General features: G+C 42.1%; 1 protein-coding gene across 12 annotated transcripts in view; it reads right to left on the bottom strand.

The window, feature by feature from the left end:
* Positions 1 to 102: 102 nt before the first annotated feature.
* LOC116058557 (neuron navigator 1-like) overlaps positions 103 to 20474 on the bottom strand; it is a 90128-nt gene continuing 69756 nt past the window's right edge. For 5 of the 12 annotated variants that reach the window (XM_031311428.2, XM_036008311.1, XM_036008303.1 and 2 more), the window contains 25 exons: positions 16490 to 17240; positions 15841 to 16362; positions 14851 to 14892; positions 13874 to 14022; positions 13560 to 13739; positions 13366 to 13445; positions 13142 to 13165; positions 12859 to 12936; positions 10512 to 10595; positions 8969 to 9109; positions 8176 to 8284; positions 7946 to 8067; positions 6653 to 6840; positions 6386 to 6548; positions 6094 to 6271; positions 5894 to 5982; positions 5690 to 5788; positions 5356 to 5527; positions 4734 to 4999; positions 4491 to 4642; positions 4330 to 4401; positions 4006 to 4211; positions 3788 to 3906; positions 3503 to 3691; positions 103 to 2825 (listed from right to left, as the gene is read on the bottom strand). In XM_031311428.2, coding sequence (XP_031167288.1) covers positions 2730 to 2825; positions 3503 to 3691; positions 3788 to 3906; positions 4006 to 4211; positions 4330 to 4401; positions 4491 to 4642; positions 4734 to 4999; positions 5356 to 5527; positions 5690 to 5788; positions 5894 to 5982; positions 6094 to 6271; positions 6386 to 6548; positions 6653 to 6840; positions 7946 to 8067; positions 8176 to 8284; positions 8969 to 9109; positions 10512 to 10595; positions 12859 to 12936; positions 13142 to 13165; positions 13366 to 13445; positions 13560 to 13739; positions 13874 to 14022; positions 14851 to 14892; positions 15841 to 16362; positions 16490 to 17240 — 4271 coding nt within the window. In that variant the 3' untranslated portion in view covers positions 103 to 2729. The remainder of the gene's footprint in view (positions 2826 to 3502; positions 3692 to 3787; positions 3907 to 4005; positions 4212 to 4329; positions 4402 to 4490; positions 4643 to 4733; positions 5000 to 5355; positions 5528 to 5689; positions 5789 to 5893; positions 5983 to 6093; positions 6272 to 6385; positions 6549 to 6652; positions 6841 to 7945; positions 8068 to 8175; positions 8285 to 8968; positions 9110 to 10511; positions 10596 to 12858; positions 12937 to 13141; positions 13166 to 13365; positions 13446 to 13559; positions 13740 to 13873; positions 14023 to 14850; positions 14893 to 15840; positions 16363 to 16489; positions 17241 to 20474) is intronic. The other 7 variants (XM_036008306.1, XM_036008308.1, XM_031311431.2 and 4 more) reach the window with 7 other exon arrangements.

Raw genomic sequence — 20474 nt, 5'->3', positions numbered from 1 at the left:
TAACATTTTGCGTGTACAAAAAGCGCAACAGATAATATGGTATACAGAAGTATTAGCGCCCCCTACTGGATATCATCGTGTAAACACAGCCAAGACAGGTAGTGATGTGACGAATGGCATGACTTTATTGTGTCCATTGTTCACTGTTAGACATATGGGATTTGATGTGATTATAGACATGCCATACAACCATTATTAGGCCCCCTTTTAAGTGCTCCTTCCCACTGGAGGAAGACAATAAAAACAACGAGGACGCCGTTTTCTGCATACAGGGGCCATACCTTCTCTTTGATCTCTACACATTTTAGTGATTGTTGTCGCAGATGCACTATTTACAGTGTTTACAATAGTGATGTCATGTACAAAAGAGAAAGAAACCTTTACAAATATTTGCATAAGAAAAACAAATGTCTGCTCTTAAAAACAACATGAAAAGAGGAAAATATCCAGTTAATAAAAATCCCTCCTGTGATAGGGTTAAGTGTGTTAGGTCCAATGAAACGAAACTTTAGGAGCATATCAGGGCTACATGCATCCACATTACATCTCCAGGCTAATATCTGTTCTTACACTGCTTCCAAACTCTCAGGCAATTCCACAAAGATGTCAAGTCTTTCACGCTTAAGTTTAAAATGGTGTCAAACTGCATGCAAGCAGTCCAGTCATGATACACATTCTCATCTATTGCAGAGCTAACTGACACACACACACACACACACACACACACACACACACACACACACACACACACACACACACACACACACACACACACACACACACACCATCTTAACTAACAGCTTATCACCATGCCAAAGGTTAAAATTGATAACCCACAATCCACCAAGATCTGGGCATCAAGGCGATGACATTAAAGTGACATCAGAGTAGGTAAGAGGAAGTGATGATATTTCCTCTGAATAGAGGCCTCCGTGTGGTAGATTAAAGCACCTCGAAAGCAGCTTTAGGCCAAATTGTGTTTTAGGCACAGATAGACTTAGGCATCATGTCTCTACTTTACACCAGCACCCTATTGAACAGTAGAGGAACATCCGGACAGAATATGGCAGTCTGAGGTACTTCAGGGTCAAAGGGGCACAGGGCTGAGAGGTTTAAGAATATCTCTACTACCTACAGTTTCCTCCTCTTAGACATCTTTTTATGCTTTCTTCTTTCATCACATGACACAACAGTCAAGATGTGAGCAATAAATACTCTCTGTAATCTAGTACTCTAACATATATTATGTGCAAACAAACAAAGAAAAGAAATAGGAGGAAGCCACTTGACACAATGAGTTTCAACCTTTCTTACCCCCATCCCTTACTGTTACGGTAACTCTTAAAATAAAGCAAGAGAAGCAAACTGATTTCTACAGTTTGAAAAAAGGGATGCTATCAAAGATATAAAGAGCAAATGCAACGAGGAAGGAAAATGTTTTTTGTACACATTCTTATCACTTGATGGCAGTTTTTTTCTCCACTTCCCCTTGTGGGATGATGAATGATCAAAATAGCGATGACAGAAGTGTAACGCCGCTGTCGATAATGGCATGTTAGAGCTGCTGTGTACAGATGATCGTTGAACATCACTCAGTATAAAATCCTACAAAATCAAGATTTTTAAAGCTGTATCCTCATCTATCACCAGAGAAATTTGTGTTTTAAAACCGATATCTAAATACAGAATATATGCAAGCATAGCCAGAAATGGTAGGCCGTTTGGACAGACTAGATAAACAAGCAGTTTTTTTGTGTGTTTACAATACAGTATGTTGACTAGAGTCAATGCCAGTTACTGTGGTTATATCAGTATATTACTAGAGGAAACAAGTGGATACTACCGGTGGAGTCCACCGATGATGACATTTTTTTCACAGACTGACCCTAAAACCGATTATTTTTCTGCATTCATTATTCGCCCATGCATGTTACTCTTACAGCTTCACAGTTCTAATATTCAATCCATTAATGACACCATGGCTGAACTGAAAAGAAAAAAATAATTAAAGGCCATTTTCATAGTTGTGCTACCGAGCACCTTTGATAAGTCAGAAAGCACACCAGGAGAGCACTGAGGCAGGAGTAGATGCTGCCATCTAGAGGAATTACTAATGAACTGCATGATTCCCATTTGATACACAGTCACTGACACAGCCTCCTAAAATCCAATTACCACAAGTAGAAAATAAAGTGCATTTTTGGCTGATGTCGAGTGATGATCGTACTTTTGAAGACATCAGAGTTACTTCTGAGGTGAATTTCTTTGTGAAGTGAAGACTTCAAAGAAAACCAGTAACAGTAAGCACCGGTAGTTTGTGGTGAAAGTCGTGGCAGTCAAAAAGCAAAAGAAAAGAAAAGAATGGGTCTTAGTCAATAGGATTATAGGTAATATTTTGCATCATACTATTCCGGTTACCATGCACTTGCAGATTCAACAACAACCCATCTGGAACAAATTCAGGGCAGAGAATAGACAAGTCTTTCCCTGACATGATCATCACAGCTTCCTATGAAAGCAGTTTAATTGTCTTTCTGATAGCAGGGCAGAGCAAGCCCTTCGTCCATAATCACTCTCTCTATAGATCCTTTACAATTAGCTTTGTAGCTGCTCACTGAGCACACAGTTAATTATTGAGTCTTTTAAGTCTCATTGGGACTGCACCCGCTGCGTGAGTCATGATAAAGAGTCTATAGTTCCAAAGCTTGACCGACAGTTGCATGTTGTTCTCAGAGTGTAGCCTGCAGAGTGGGATCCAGACAGCTTTCCCGCTCTGGAGACTCTATGTAGTTGGCCGATTCCTGGAGTTTCAACAGCATGGCCATCTGGGTAGCAGGAGGAGAGAGAGAGGCAGATTAATAGACATGTTTTGTTTTTACAGGGTTATTTCTTGAAATGCATCTTAGTCATTATGGCAACTAAGGAACTTAACTTGTTGAACATTTCTCTGAATATTGTGATAATTGTTTGGCTTTGCCACATCAACAAAACAAATATAAATTCAAATTGATAGAAAACAGAGAAAAGTAGTACATTCTCACATCTGAGAGACTGGTACCAGCCAAGGTTTGGTGGAATATTTAATAAACCTGTCAGAAAAGGGTGCAACATTCTTCATCTCCGCTATTTATTTAATTCAGCACGGTACGCAAATGAGCCCAGCCACAGTTCATCTGATTTGTAATATGTGCTGCTAAATAAGTTTTGATGAATTATTCTTTTGACACATGTTGAGTGTTGATGTCTGGAAAACATTGGAATGCAAATTTTCAGCTGTGTCGCTTTTCTGTGCAACACCGTAGTGTAGTCTTTTAATAAATAAGAACTTCATTTGACTGTTTAGTGCCTATAAAATGCCCACAAAACCTTAAATAAAAAATAAATAAATACCCCCTTAGTCTATTATCAAGTATATTTTCCAGTTAATTTTCTGCTGATAGCTGATTAACTGACATCTGACCCTTAACTAGTACCCCATCTTTACACAAAACGTCACTCTCACCAGTGGGTCTGACTCCAGTGTGCTGGGTGGAGGTGTATCTTTGGGGGGCTTCTTTTCCTCACTGGGTGGACCTATGCTGGGGGGAGGTAGGTGAAAGAGCCTGGACTGGTCCTGCTGTGCATTGGGCCAAGGAAGAGTCCCTCTCACCCACTCCACTGGATCCTCCCATACTGCCTTCGGCCCGTGCACCTGAGAGAACAGATAGACGAAGAGGTACAGTAATGAATATCTTGTTGTTGTTAGCACTTATGTTACACTTTGGAGGATGTCTGTATGTATGTTCACCTTGATGCCATCTTTGGCTCCCTCCTGCAGGTATGGTATGATGGAGTGGTTCCACAGGTCGATGAACCACTGCCTGAACTCTGCCACTGATACTGGGCATGATAGAAAGAAGCAAGGACCTGAGGGAAGCAAATGTTCATGTTAATTGATTTCCTGTTCCAGATCCAATTATCCCCCCAGTTTCCTGGCTTCTGCCTTAACCGGCCACTGTCTCTCACCAATGAGGAAGTCTGAAGTGCCGTGTTTCTCCAGGAACGTGTGGAGGTGGTACCAGAGCTGAGGGATCCAGTCCAATACGCGGAGGAGAGCCTGGTGGCGTGCTGAGTCCTGCTCCTTCTCCTGGTAGGCTTCCACAGCTTTACGGTGCAGGTACCTCAGCAGGAACCCGTTAGCTGGTTCCACGTTGTTGGAGAACATTACCATCCTGTGGTCATATGGTCAATGTTACTTTTACTGACTGTATATAATAGCTTAATTTTGTAATTAATAATGTAATAAAAGTAAGAAGAGGCATTGTAAACATTTCCTGGCTTTGTGCTCACCTGAAGCTAAGGTGCAGACTGTGGTTCGATGTCATCTTCACAGGCTGATTGGTTGTCCCAATGATGTAAGGACTGAAACATCAACAGAGGAAATCATGTAACTCAATGACATCTTATTTGAACTCTTTAGTGAAATACCGTAACTGTTTGAAGTGACTTACCATTTGTGATACTTGCAGGTGAGTGCTCCGTTAACAAGCTCAGTGGTGGCTGCTGAATCGCTGATGTCATCTATGATAACAACCAGGGGCAGTTCTCCTCCACTATCTCTGTCTATCTGATTTGCTAGGTCGGACAGATACAACTGCAACTCCTGTGAAAGCGAAGACAGGTTAAATAAAAATGTCTGTGTGTAGAAATCCATATGTGTAGAAAAAACACAAAAATCCAAAGTCATGTGTTACCTTCTGTGACTGACGATGCATGTTGAAGGTGACGGCAGTGCTGCAACCGAGGAGACAGGTCTCGTGGTCGGCCTCAGACAAGTCCGTCCGGCTGCGCTGCAGGAGGTAGTGGGCCAGACGCTGAGCCAGGTAAGTCTTTCCTGTCCCGCTGGGCCCAGACAGAACCAGACGCCTGTGCTTCAGCAGCAAGCTGATGTAGTGCAGCATCATCGGCTTAGGAATCAGAGTCTCAAACACCAGTGAGTCAACACATTTTTCTCTGAGACCTAGAGAGAAGCAGACACAGGGGAGAGAGGAGAAGCAATTGGATTTATACTGTATTCATTATTAAACACTTGTAAATATGGTATGTGAAAAACAGGGACATATTTTAGCACTTTATTTACAAACCATGTGTACTTTCAAATCAAAAGCATAACATCAGATAGATAAAAAAATAAATAAAATAAGGCAAATAGCAGCTCTCTAAAACACTCTCTCAAAGTTGAGTTTTACATTGTACTAAAATGAACTGAGACCAGCGGCTGCTTAGAGGGTAGGAAATCAATCCAAATGAAAATGGATTATACACAATTTTAACTATTAGTATGGTTTCTACTATCAGTCGAGGACACTCACTAACCTTTCAAAGTGACAAGTATTCGAGCTGAACCACTGCTGAGACAACGATAAGGTGAGGCTTGAGGTTTGTCCCCTCCTATCACCCTCTGCCCTCCCTGGGTCAGCTGGTACATGTGCAGCGAATCACAGGACAGACCCAGGCTGGTAGTCGGGTCCACTTGAGTTAGGTAGTCCTGGCAAAAAACGAAAAGAAGTAAGGAGTGATCTATCTCATCACAGGCATACTATTTGTTAAAACCACTAATCTAATAATAATAATATCGAATACATCTAATACAAATAAATAAAATAATAAATATTAAAAGTCTACACAGTGAAAAAGGACATTGACTTACCTTGAAGGTCTTAGCTATTAGAGAGTCGAGACAGGACCAGTCAGTTCTCGCACTGACCATCACTGAGCCCAGGTAGAACTCCTGCTGCTGCTTACTGTCCTATAGAGACAGAGAGAGGGAAAGAGTGCACAATCTCCCAGCTGTTCGATATAAAGCTGTTGACATTATTGGATATTGTGTCTATTAAAGGTGCTCTGTGTTTACCTCTGCTTGATCTCCAATGCGGACAAGCACTCGTGCACACACCTCATCCCTCTGGGAAGACACACTTAACGTGTCAGCAGGAGACACGTCTGTGAGAGTGAAGAAAAAAAAAGGATGAACGGCGTATAGAAATAGAACTTTTATTTATTACTGTGCCTGTGCGTGAGCTGAAAATAGGTGAAATTCCGTGTGTCTCTTACCTGGATCTTTACAATCATTCAGACTGAGGCTGAATGACTTGGTGAGGGACATGCTCATCGGCTGCCGCAGTGAGGGCCCCAGGAGAGAGGCCAGGCCCGAAGGCTGGGAAGTGGAAGAGGTGGGACCAGAGCCTGTTTTCAAATGGTCATTCTCTGCCTTCAGGTTCTCAACTGTTGACTAGGACATAACAAGATAAAAACTTCAATATCAAGTTATATTAACACACAAATGCACCATTTATACTTATGCTTCAGGTAAATACGTTACTGAACATGCACAGGCAAAACAAACCTGCATGCTGTTCATGGCTTCTCGAAGCTGCTCCAGCTGATGTGCAGAGCTTAAGGCCTCCAGTCGGATGTCTGTCAGTTCTCTCTCTTTCACCCAGAGTTCTGAGCGCAAGTCTGATACCGCCGTTTCCTCACTGTCTCCCTCTTCTGTAGTCTCCATGATTCTGGAGGGGACAGGATGCACTCATCAGGGCAAGACACCCATGAAGGCTAAACTGGTTATCTCACTATTGAGCTGAGAGATGGAGCAAGGTGTTTGTGTACTCACACAGAAGAGGTGGCGGAGGCCGATGTTTTGAGGGATGAGGGCTGTTTTTCTCCTTCCTCTTCTCCTCCCTCATGGAGCATCTTTGGGGAGTTGGGAGCTGAGGAGTCAGGGGTGGCAATTTCCTCGATGTCTGAGTATGTTTTTGAGCCTTTCTTAATGCTGAACGCCTTGTTGAAGGAGCTCCTCAGCTACACAGATGGAGAGGAGCAGGGAGAGAGAGGGAGAGACAGACAATTGAACCAATATTCAGAGTCAAAAAAGAAGGAGGTGTTAGGATTGTTAATCTGACACATGCTAAACATTAAAGGAGTGGTTCGTTATCTTCGGAAATGCTTATTCACTTTATTGCCGTGAGTGAGAGGGATCTGTCTACCAGTACCTCTAAAGTTCACTTAAACACTTGCTGGTGTATTGTCATAACCGTGAGGTTACTAGGCAACCAGTGTAGACTCAGAAAGTTACTGTACCCAGCCAAGAAATAGTTACAGCACACTCAGCCTCCCAACCACAACCTGTTGTTTTAACATTTTAATTTTGTATGGATTAAACTAATGTGCTGGTAGGTGAATTTTGTTACCTTAGGACTGAGCCAGGCTAGCTGTCTGCCCCTGTTTCTGGTCTATATGCTAAGCTAAATGCTAAAATGTATTGGACAGACATGAGAGTGGTATCAACCTTTGGCAAGAAAACAAATAACTGCATTTCCCAAAATGATTGGCTTCCAGTCATTTTCTGCAAATAGGTCAAAGTTGTAGTCAGTGCATATTTTTGCAGATTTAGTACCCTGCTGTTGGGTCAGTAAGGGATATTTGGTAAGGTTGTACAACATTTTAATGAAAGACAAAATACACAATATGGAGCATGGTGTAAATGAAGAGAAACCGCAATTAATACATTTTGATGATTAAACTGAGAACTCCATTTTCCATCATGTCTGCAGATTGCCACTCTAACTGAATTGCAGCCATCCATTCAAATTTAATATTCACAGAACAGTCAGCCAATCAGTAGCTTAGGAGGTCAATGTGCAGAGATGAAGGGTACTTGAGAATTGCGTTGTAGTTTTAGATAGTCCATAATGCTATGAATGACAGAAAATTATAGAGGCTTTATAGGGACAAAATGATTACACTCACCTCAAAGACCTAAAACAGAAAATAACACAACACAGAGGAGGGAGAGACTGGTCATACTTACTAGTATGTCATTGTCACTAGGGGAAATGAACTGAGCATAGACAAACACCAGGTTGTGAGAGTAAAACATTGCCTCACATGCACCGTGTGTTCTTACCCAGCTCTTTTTCTTCTTCTTCTTGGCATCTTGGTCCTTGTAGCTGCCCACACTCGACATACTGGTCAGGCTGTTGAGACTGGAGATGCTCTCACATGAGTTCTGACGTCGAATCCGCACGTCTGGTAAACAAGAAAAGTCAACATCAAAAGAGGCAAATGTGCAGGGACACAGTCAGTTGTGCAGAGAGACCGAAGGAAACAGAAAGATCAACTGGTCCATCTCCAAACCTTTCATATTATCCGGGGTGTTTAAGGCTCCTTGTATGACAGCCTGGGCTTCATCATTCCTGGCCTTCAGAGCCTCGATGGTCTCCCTCAGCTCGACCAGCTCTGTGTCCTACACACACACATTTAAAAAATGTTAGTGAGTTGGGTTGGGATAGATCAGTTTTTATCTGAGCTCAGAGCTGTGTGAAAATGTTACCATTTTTTTTTTTAAAGAAGCAGACTGGTTTAAACTTTTCATCATGCAGACCAACTTCCTCAAACTTAACTTTGACAAATCAGGCATGATCATCATTGGTCCGAAATCCCTCACCAAAACCACTCACAACTTAAGCCTCACCATCGATAACTCCACTCTGTCTCCCTCCCAACACATCCACAACCTCAAAGTTATTTTCGACAGCAACCTCTCCTTCAAACACCACGTCAAATAAATCACTTGGACTGCCTTTTTTTCACCTAAAGAACATAGCTTGTCTACACCCATCACTCTCCTTCTCTGTTGCCGAAACCTTAATCCATGCCTTTATCACATCCAGAAATGACTACTGCAATAGCATTCTTTACGGTACATCATCCAAAGTCCTATTTAACTCCAGTACATCCACAACTCTGCTGCTCGCCTGCTCACCCATTCTCGCTCCCGTGACCACATCACCCCTGTCCTCTAGAACCTCCACTGGCTCCCTGTCCCACGACAGATACAATTCAAAGTCCTTCTACTCACTCACAAAGCCGTCCATAACCATACCCAACGTCCTATCTCACTGACCTGCTCCACAACCACACTCCTTACCGCAGCATCCGCTCCTCTGATGCCAACCTTCTGTCTCCACCACTCAGGACCAAGCGCCGGACCTGGGGTGACAGAGCCTTCTCCATAGCTGCCCCCTCCCTCTGGAACTCTCTCCACAAACACATCCGCGACTGCACCGATCTGTCCATGTTCAAATCACAAAACTCACCTTTTTAGAGCTGCTTTTCAATTTTTGATTAATGTGTGTTTATATTTAGTGTGTGAATTTCTTTTTAAAAAATTCTGTAAAGCGCTATATAAATAAAATGCATTCATATTATTATCATCATCAAAAGCTGTTTGTTTTTTTCCAATATAGAGTTAATTAGTTCCTCCAAGATAGATCAGCTCAGAAAATTCTTCTGGTAATAGACAGTTAAAAACACATGCAAATGACCTGCTAATTATTTCTGTAAGAAATGAATAGTTCATCACCACTTCACTCATCATACCTCATTCATGCTCATCTCAGTTCAGTGCTACTATGTCTCTTTATTCTTATTCTTGTTGATTCTTTTTTTAAATACATTTTAACTGTAACTTAACTCTATTTTAACTTGTTTACATTTTTATATGTATAATACCAGTATTATTATATTTTTCTAAATTTCTCTTTTACACATTTTGCAAATAATTTCTATTGCACTCAGACCATAGCAATGTAGCATTTAACTACACACATATACAAATAAAGATTGATTTTGATGTGAAAATAATGGTTTGGCTTATTTTGAAAAACTACATTTTTTATCCAATTTATGACTGTTTTCAATATTTAAAATAAAAACGGATACATTCCTACATTTTTGGGAAGGAGTAGTATGGTCTGATGTTTTAGTTAAGCACTACAACTCAAACCCACCATATGAGCTCATACACCTGGTGGGCTTGATCGTCCTCACGATATTAACAGTTCAAAAGGACAAAGAGTACAGAACAACAGAGCTTCTCTTTGCCCCTTATTGTGTGCTAAAGTCGATGCCACTCCACTCTAAATAGAGCTGCCCGGCCCATCTCCTCAAGGTTAAAGAGCCTCAGCTCCAGGCTAAGCTGCACAGGTCAGTGCGCTGGCACAAACAACAAAGACTTTTTCTGGAGCGGTCTAGACGGGTCTTTCAGTGGGAGCAGCAAGGCATGAAGCACTGAGAGAGACTCCTCACATTTATGCGCACACTGAACACTGCCTTGAGTGCTGATCAATTTATTCACAGCAAAACAGATACAAAGGCTGAAGAATGCAGGAATGCGATGTTTGGTGAGAGTGCACGTGCAAGCTGATTGCACTTTTCATACAGCTTAAAGTGAAGGTTGTTTTTCACTGATCCTCTTCTCGCACTAAGTCACCATGTGGGACTGCAGCCTGGGCCTCTAACCTAAATTCAGCTCCTCAGCGCAGACTGTGATCAAAGTCACCTCACTCTATGCTGGCACAACGCTGCCTGCTCTTAGCTGAATGCTCATAATAAGACGGTCACAATGGTGGAATGCAGCTGGAATTCAGGTTTGTGAGTGTTTGTGTTTGAAAGTGTGGATGTGACGATACCTTTTGTTCCTGGCTTATTGACAGACTCTGCAGCCGAGTTGTCATCAGTTGCAAACTTTGCTCGAAGGCGGCCACCAGATTTGCCTGATTGAAAAAGATGAAAGACAAAATCATTAACTTGTGTTTTCCCCAATCATTTATTAAAGTAGGAAATTATTATTTATCACATTACACGGACAGCATAATTTACATGTAGACACAGATAAAGTATAGGGAGAATAATGAAACTAAAAATTGACACCCTATACAGGAAGAGATTCAATAGATTTCCTCTGCCCCTTTATCGCTTGTATATGAGGTGCTAAAAGGCTGAATAACACACAAAGGCTGAACAGGATGTCCCCTGTGGAAAATTCTCCTCCTCCCTAATCTCTCTCTCTCACACACACACACACACACACACACACACACACACACACACACACAGACACTTCAGCCCAGAGCAGGAAGGGAAAATGACTTTCCCCTCTCCTTTATATAATTATTAATACAGTAAAATAATGCATACAGCCCAGTCATAAATCCCACACATAATCATGTTGTGAGCCATGCATCTGTTTTGCCGATTCACTGCCCTCGCAACATAAGGTCAAACAGTATGAAAAAAATCTCTCTCTCTCTCTCTCTCTCTCTCTCTCTCTCTCTCTCTCTCTCTCAAACACACACACACACACACACACACACCCATGCACGCACGCGAGCGCACGCACACACATACACACTTGATTTATGTGTGCTGCATTAAGCCGTGCATAATGGCTGCGCTGTATTGCTGCACTTGGACCAATGGAAATGCTGACAGGGTGGTCGTACAGAAACAACCTTGTGGAGTGGAGAGAAAGAGAAAGGCACCTGTGTGTGTGTGTGTGTGTGAGTGTGCGTGTGCATGTGTGCGTGTGTGTGTGTGTGTATGTGTGTGTGTGTGTGTGTGTGTGTGTGTGTGCGTGTGCGTGTGCCAAAGCTAAGTGGCTTGGGGAGAGGTTCAGGAGGAGGTTAGCATTATTCAGGTCCCACACATGGATAAGAAATGTGCTGAGAATGCACAGAAATGATCTATAACTGACATACCACAATTTGGATTTTAAATCTCTCTCTCTGTGCGTATCTTTCCTATTTCATCTGAAGGGTAAATATCTTGCCTTGTGTGAGAAATAAATTGTTTGTGGCTGGCTAGCAATAATCGCATCTTTAAAAACAGGTCATGAATATACAGTGTAGTTTTTATAAAAGGCTTAATATTTTCCTTTTCCTTTTCCAGAGTTGATGGGGTATTTTTAGTTGTGAATTTTGTGAAACAGTGAGTATTTTTGGCAGCAGGGCGGTGTACTGTATGTGGGGAAAAATAAACTACAGTGCCCATGTTCATCATAATAACGGAATATGTCACCCAGTGTGGCTCACTGATGTGTTTTTAATATTTTTGGACAACAATCGAGCTCTATTTCACAGAGGAATGAGGTATATTAAGCTTTGGCACACAGATTATACTTGTTACTAGAATCAATTCATTGTTGTTGTTGTTGTTGTTGTTGTTGGTTTTTGAAAGTGATACGTTGAAAATAAGAAAAATATAGAATACCATCAGACTTTTCCTTTAAAGGTCTGGATCAACTGACTTGAAGAAAAATCAAAAGCTTAACTCCATCAGCAATAAACTGGTACACATAAGGTAGGTACACGTAACATAATCTGAACAAGGTTTGATGTGCTATGTACATCTTTTTACATTAAGCAGTAAGAAACAAAAAATACAAGACGGTTGAAGGCTCCCTGACATTGCTCTTTTTTTGCCTGCTGTCGCTTGTTCAACACTTGTGATGTCTTTATGAGTATCAGTTACCTCTGCCTCAGGGTAGATGTCATTGAGGTGGACAGTTCATCAAGACGAGTGACAAGAATAGGGTGTAAAATTGGAGGGAGGGGCTATTACAAATTTGTTGCCTCGGGGTGAAGGGGCGCACATTGTACCTTTAATTATGGCAAATGTCATTCGTATAGATAAGAGTGTGGTTACACAGAGCAGATGTTTTCTCTTGGTTGACAGTCCCCGGCCGTCTTATGTATTGTTTCTTTGTTTGATTAAAAGGTATTTTCTCTTTTTTATATTGCTAGGGAGATTTGTGAGATGGAAAATTCCCTTTAAGAAATTCCTTCGAGAGTTGAAATCCACTTGGGGATACAATGTTATTTATTTAAGAATATTTGCTAAAGACATTAAGTTAAATTTGTATGTTTTTTAAGAGTACATTTTGATGCTACTGCAAAAGGAAATAAGTAATTTGGGTGCTTTATGCAAGAGGGCACCATTTATTAATGATAAATAAGGCAGCAGACAAACAGTACATACGTTAGCCGTCAGCTGTGTCGTCAGGTTAGACACCTTCTCCTGCGACGATTCCAGCTCCCTCCTCAGCTTACGTATTTGCTATAAGGAAAAACAGGCATGTTACATTATCAAAAAAACAAGCTTACTAAAGTTGACATTGGCTGAGATTACACAAGTGACTAGGAGTGGATGTTGCCCATGAAATGAATGACAGACTTGTTCTCCCACAGACAATAGAGATAAGGGTGATGGATGAAAGGACAGAAATGAGACAGAGAAGAAGAAAGAGCAAGAGCTAACTTACCTCTCCCTGAATCCTTTCTTCAGCCTTTGAAAGCAGTGGGAATAAGAGTCAAGGTGTTAGATAAGACAAAAGGAGAGGAGTAGAGAGGAGAGGAGACTAATAAGATATCGGGCATACCCAGGGAGAAAGTCTTGTCTATTTAAAGTGTGAAACGAGAGGAAAGCACTAATCACACTCCCATGTAACTACACTTTACACCAAATCTTATACTGAAGTGTAGCTACCTGGTTCTGCATGCCGCCCACACTCACCGAGGAGTAGCTTGACGAGGCATTGGACGCCAGAGAGAGCACAGACCCATGAACTAAAAAGTGAAAAACAATTAGAGAAACAAAATAAACCAATTAGAAACTGAGTTGCACAACAACACTGAACAGAACGTTGTATTACAGGTATCACAATAATTCAGTGGGCTCACCCTCGTCGGGCTCCTTGTCTCTGAAGGATCCGGAGCGAACCATTCCCATGCTGCGGGGGCGTTCAGCCAGCGACAACGTGCTGCCCAGCGGAGACGCTCCGTACAGCTCCAGAGAGGCATCGTGTGTTGGGATGCTGTTGGATCGAGTCATCCTCGGAGGTCCGCCGACAGGGCTGGGCACTGGAAAGAGAGCAGAGGGGTCAAAGGAAAGACAGTTAGCGATGTTATACATGAAATGCATAATGTAGTGATAGCGCTATTCTCATCAGTGCTCTTTTAAGTGTGTGTGTGTGTGTGCATGTGTTCAAACTCACCCATACTGGTCTTAGAGGTGCGGGGCAGGGAGGTGGGTGAGGACAGCCGTGGAAGATTGAGCGAGTCGGTCATACTGAGAATAGTATGAGAGTGTCTCCTCTCCCCTTTCTCCTTCCCTTCCTCCTCAACCTGGGAGGCACCGCTAAAACTGCACAGACAAAGGACAAAGTTAGTGTCACTATGAATGGTAAATAAAGAAACCGTCAGTCATTATAGGTATGTCATTTTTACGTATTGGAATCAATGTACAGTATTCAAGTTTAAAATTCTGAGGACATTTGGGAACGTCATGTTAAATGCTATCTGACAGAGAACACATAAAAGTAGCCAAAGTCAAATGAAAGAAAAGTTATGAAAAGAAGTAAGAAAGAATAAAAAAAAATCAACTTTATTTTAAACCCTGTTTATCATCTATAAGCATGATACAAACATATAATACATTTTAGAACACATTACAATATACAGTAGTTACTAGGACATTTTTACAAAAGTTGTTATTATTTTCAACAATTATAACTTCTCCTATGAAGACATATTTTATATTACTACTAATAATACTATTGTATTATAGTATATTGTCATCTATAAATGTGTTTATATACACCAGCCTCCAGTTATGGATGCTTCACAGGAGTTGTTGACCTTTTATTAATAAATGTTAAACTGCTTTTAAATGCTAAATAATGAGGATAAAAATAAAGTGTTACCCAGTAACAATATTTTTAAATGAGTGGAAAGACAAACAAAATGTTGCCAGTGGGACCCAGTGAGATTTTGAGGGGATTAAAGCAGGATTTTTGGAATACAAGTGACAGGGATGATGAGGATTACAGTAACACAATCATTCAATGAGGATCTAATCAATGGTATCTCTGTGTGTGTATGTGTGTGTGTGTGTGTGTGTGTGCGCAATGAGAGACTGTGCCAAACTATCAGTGCATGACAGAGTGTAGCTGTATGTGTGCGTCCCACTTACCTTAAACCTTTCTTTGGCAGTGTGTTTCTGTCTCTCTGAGAACTGTGGAGATTAAACAATGACATTATTTAACCACTGCCGCAGGGAGTTATTAAACTCTCAAGAACAGGCAGCAGGCGCAAAAAACCACAGTATGACTGGCAGACAGCTGGTGTCAGCCAGTAATTATGACTTCAGCCACTGGGGTCCATACAACACTGATAATAGGCCTGCAGTAATAATAGCCTAAAACCTCTCAGTCTGTGTGTGTGTGTGTGTGTGTGTGTGTGTGTGTGTGTGTGTGTGTGTGTGTGGTTGTAGTAGTATGTATATACGATTTTTATATTTCTCATTAAACCATATTCTATCATTTGGGCAATATTTAGCATCTCATACAGAATTTACTATACAAAAACATGAAATATACAACATATTTTAGTTTGTGACTACCATGGGATGGAGATAAGGCATCCTGTTGCATTTTACCAGGACCCTTGTTTTGTCTCTGGGTTTCTGTTTAATCACAAATTAAATGTTGGTAAAAGCTATCAAAGTCTATCTCTGAAGTAATATTCTTAAGTATATTCTGATATTCTGAGTCTATCCTGACAAAACCACAGACATTTCTACCAGTCTGCGTTTTTATTATTATCTTGCTTTGAAGGTTTGAATAGGTGTTGTTTCTTACTCTTGATTAATGTCACTGCTGTCAAAAATTGGCTCCATGCCTTTTCCAGTCTGAGCATTTTGTCATCAAATGCCAACCGAATCTTCTTTCCACCTGCCCACTCAGTAAGGGGCGGGAGATGCATTATTGCATTATTATTTCCCTGATCACTTCTGCCTTCCCTGAACCATAGATAATGTTGGTGCAGTTCCTCAGCAGACCAGTAGGTGGAGATACATAGCAGCATTACAAAAATGAATGACAAAATATCTGCTTTGCATGTATACCGGTGTGATGTGATTTGGTTTAAAATATATGCACAATTGAAGATTATTGAATCTCACCTGTCTGTGAGAGACAATGAGACTTTACTTCCGGAGCTCCAGCTGGCAGGAGGACCTCTGTCTTCCTGTCTATCTTTGTGCCGGGACTCTAAGGTGGTGTAGCCTCTCACCAAATTGTCCCTCTCCCTCGCCTTCTCCCTCTCCTGGGGCTCTGGGGCCAGACTCATTGTGAGCGGTAGCGACTCCATGCTGCGATGCAGCCCAGACAGACGAGGGTAGATCAGGGGAGAGGTGCTCCCTCCGCTCCCTTGAACCCCGAGAGAAGAGACCTGCCTTGGCCCCAACCCTGCCCCTGAGCTTGAGAAGCAGGCCGAAGAGTTCACATTAAGTAAAGGAGCAGGGCTGGGGGTCAGGCAGGGGCCAGTGGAGCTGCCTGCTGAGCTGGTCAGGTCCTGGAGTTTAGAGTAGGGAGGAATCTTAGGTGGCAGGGAGTCCTGAACTTCCACCTCTAGGCTGTTTGAGTTCAGCTTGTCAAGATGGGCCATGGATGGAGGCTTTGCCAGGCTGCGCATCCCAGATAACCTAAAGACAAAGACAGACAACGTTGAAGTTAATGCATATTAATTTTTTGTTTGTTATATTAAAGTGAGTTGAAAAATACTGAGAAATTGCACCATGTATGTTTTGTGGTAGTATATAAAGCCAATACCTGTGTGTGTTGGGTGAGGGCAGATCCATGCCCTTGCCACTGCTGGGAGGTCGCAGCCCCTGCAGCTTGCCTCCGTTCTCTGAGGGGGTCTGAGCAGGGCTGCCCTTCAGAGACCCACCTCCACACTCAGAGTCAGATACTACAGCTTTGGCTTTGGCCCTCTCTTTCTCTTTCTCTCTGTCTGTCTGATTGACAGGACTGGGACTCGGGATCCCACGACCACCTGCCTTACTTAACCCAGAACCAAGCCCTGAGGCGGGCTCTTTGAGCCTAGAGCCCTGGGGCGGTTTGAGCCCCGAGCCTATGTCCATGGTAGTGCTCACTGGGCGAGCTGAGCTCGGCCGGGTTAAAGTCAGGGTGTTTGTCTTAGCTGGGCGAGGCAGAGAGCGGTACTGGAGAGACGTCCTGGCATTTGGAGATAGAAAACCACTCTGGTCGGTGCTTGAAACATCTAGACTTGTCTTACGTCCTCCACCACCACCACCAGTCCCTGGTTTGACAGGAATACCCGACGTTTTAGGAATCTTCCCCGCATTGTTTGTGCCGTTATTGATAGCTGTGGTAGGCTTCTTGAAGCCAAAGTTTCCACCAGTTGAGGGCCTTACGAGGCCGGATGGAGGTTTACGTTGCTCACCAGCCCCGGTGCCATTTCTGGGGTCTTTACCGGCATCAGAAGAGGAACGCTGAAGGCCAGAGTTCTTCACTGTTAACCGAGATTTATCCATTGGCTTCCCATCTGATTTTACTGTACCTAGAGAGGTAGAGAGAAAAAACTCACTGATGAGTAGCTTGAACAGTTTAAAGACTGAACAGACTCTGGTGGTGAGTGAGACTAGCCAAGCCATATTAGGACATGATATCTTATCTGACCACCTACAAGGTCTGACTGTCTGCTGATAAAAGCAAATCCCTGCCTGACTCTGAGCAGACAGACAGTGTGTAGACCAGACTCTCACACTGTTATCATGCAGTTACTCCTCTTTTCCATCCTGATGAACTAAAACCATTTTCTGTGGCTTTCCAGTAAGTGTACGTCTGTGTGTCACAGCTACAGAGTGCTGAGATTAACATGTGCAGCATGGCTGTGGAAAACTGGTGTTCACATTCACGAAGTGTGTCTGCATGCGCAAAAGTGCATGAAACACCCAGTATAACTGAGTTTCTCCTCTCTTGAAACCTCTTTGGGGAAAGAGGGCGGAGTGAGAGATAGCCCGGTGGAATGGAGGTTGAAGGACAATTATGTGATTTTGTTCCCCTCTGTACATTTCCCAGTTGGCAAATTAATTGGACTTGTTTGGAAGTTATTATGAGAAAAAACTATTAGACACATGTGCACTGTATGCACCACCCACACAAGTGCAAGCCCACACTACCCACACTCTTAATTTGTATCTAATGGGAGTTGTTATGGGAGGTTTATATACAAGGCATTAACAGAGTCAAAGAACTGCTGTTGAATGGGACCCACCGGCATGCTGCCTTGGGACATCTGGAGTCACTTAAGGGTATTGAAAAACCCACAAAATACACACGCATAGGGCCAGACATATATACCACACACACTCAGAGTTCTCAGTGATTGGATCTTATAGGAATGTGACACTGACAACACATACACTTGGAGTTCTTTTGTAAATGTGAAAATTGGGTTTACATGTCAAGTCATAAACTCAATCCATCGTATAACCGCAACACTGCACGTTCCAAGAACATTAAGCTGCAGAAACACACACTGCCAACAGGGCAGTGAGAAGCAAACACACACACACACACACACACACACACACACACACACACACATACACTGACAGAAACCAGGCGTATGAATTAATTTTGACTTAAATGAAGCCTGATTTACTGACACGGGCTATAGAGACAGTGGAGCTCAAAGCAGCGTGTGTAGAGACAGTGAATCACCACGTGTCTCGACGCAAGAGGCCTCTGCATGTCTGAAGAGATACAGGCAGACAGAGAAATCCTTTACATTTCTAACACTGGCGTCTCTAGATGTAGAAGGAAAAAGGCTCATTTATATTCTCCTTCCCGAAGTCTTCCTCTATTTAAGGCCACTGTGGTAGAAGGGGAAGCAGTATGGAATGATGTATCCACACACAAACTCATATTCCTGACTATCATTCCCGGCGTTTTCCCAGGAAGATGAGCCGGCTCATTTCTAGACTCCACCACACCATAAACATGTCTGTGCTTGATTTGTGGTTGTTGAGATACAGTAATAGTGTTTATTTGTCCGTATGTGAGAGGTAACAATTTGTCCGGAAACAATTAATAATTTATCGATTAATTGGCCAAAGAAAATTAATCATTAACAATTTCTTACAGTTGAGGAATCGTTTAAGTCATTTATCAAGGAAAAACAAATATTTGTTGGTTCAAGCATTTCAAATATGAGTTTCTGCTGTTCTTCTCTCTTATACTGTATACTGTATCATTGTAAACTGAATATATTTGGTTTTTTGGTTACCTTGTGCTCCGGAAACTTGGTATGAGTGTTTTTTTTGCCATTTTCTTACATTTTATAATGTAAACAATCGATTAAAAAGTTAAGATAAAATCGTCGTAAAAATGACTAAATGATAATGAAAATAATTGTTAGTTGCAGCTCTAAACAAAATGAACCAAACCTATGCTGCACTAACTACAAAAGTATACCGTATGGTTAGTATATAGTAGCCTCGTGAGACCGTCCTGATCTCGCGAGCTCCAGTTTTCCACTCGCAGATCAGTCTGGCATCTTGAGATAGAGAAAATTTCGCCAAACGATCGACCAATCAGCGTTGGTTTTGAGGCGGGTTTAGGTGTGACGCAACGAGAAGCGACTGTTCAGTCTAAACAACATGGCGGTTTCCACGGATGAGATGAGCGTAGCTATCGCGCAAGTTTTATCCGAATTAGAAAGTATTCCTTTATTGAAAGAAGAGCAAAAAACGGCACTGGAGGCTTTTCTCGGAGGAAAAGATGTTTTTGCTCTTCTCCCGAAGAGTTTGATATATCAACTGGCTCCGCTAGTCGTGAAGAAGGTGGTGATAGACAGATGGTTTATCCAATCAGCTAACCAGTATTTTCGCCCCTTCCCAAAAGTTCTCCAATGGAAAGTTCCCAGATGGATATGGCAAGCAAATGCGAAGCAATCCATCTGGCGGAGTCTAGTATATAGTGCATATTACAGAATATGCTACATAATAAGTATACAGTATGGAAGTGCATGTCTATCCCTGGAAATGTTGCTTCTTTAAAGATCTCACACTTTCTGTGTCTCCTACACACACACACACACACACACACACAAACCTGCCAAACCTCAGCAATGAACTGATCTCCAGCATGAGCGATAGAAACCTCTCTAACTATCTAAGAAATTCTGCCGCTCACTTGGATAAATTTATGAACTCCTCCACACTGCTACAGCAACCTTTTACAGTCTGCTTTCACTTTACTTCATCATCTGATTAATTAGACTCTGACACTCTGTGACAGATTGAATAACCTTGATAGCAGATGCATAGTGTTCACATCAATAACAATAACAGCCTGGCACACAGATCACAGGCTGGTTCAACACACTTGTTTGGCATATCTGTAATTTCAACAGCTGGCAATGAAAACACAGGACAGTCCCACAGAAAGAGAACTGTTTACACAGATACTGTGTAACTAGATTGGCCAACAACAGCACAACTAATATCCTGTTACTTTGGTTATCTATATGTGTGTGTGTGTGTTTGTTTTCGTGTGTGTGCTGCAACAGCAGATGGTGTGCTTAAAAGGCAGATGCACAATCCACACTATTGTGCTCTTTATGTGTGAGAGTGTGTGCGTGTTAAGTGTGATGGGTGACACTCTGTAAGGCTGGCACAAACACAGACAGGTCTGCACACACACACTATTACAAACACACACTGTCTCTGGTCCAGTTGTTTTGGGTACAAGGCCTTTATTTAAGTGCTATAAATTATTTCTGTCTGGC

The sequence above is a fragment of the Sander lucioperca genome, chromosome 12, assembly GCF_008315115.2.
Source record: "Sander lucioperca isolate FBNREF2018 chromosome 12, SLUC_FBN_1.2, whole genome shotgun sequence".
NCBI classification, from domain to species: domain Eukaryota; kingdom Metazoa; phylum Chordata; class Actinopteri; order Perciformes; family Percidae; genus Sander; species Sander lucioperca.
Note: the sequence above shows the minus strand (reverse complement) of the source record. Positions and strands in the feature narration are given on the sequence as shown.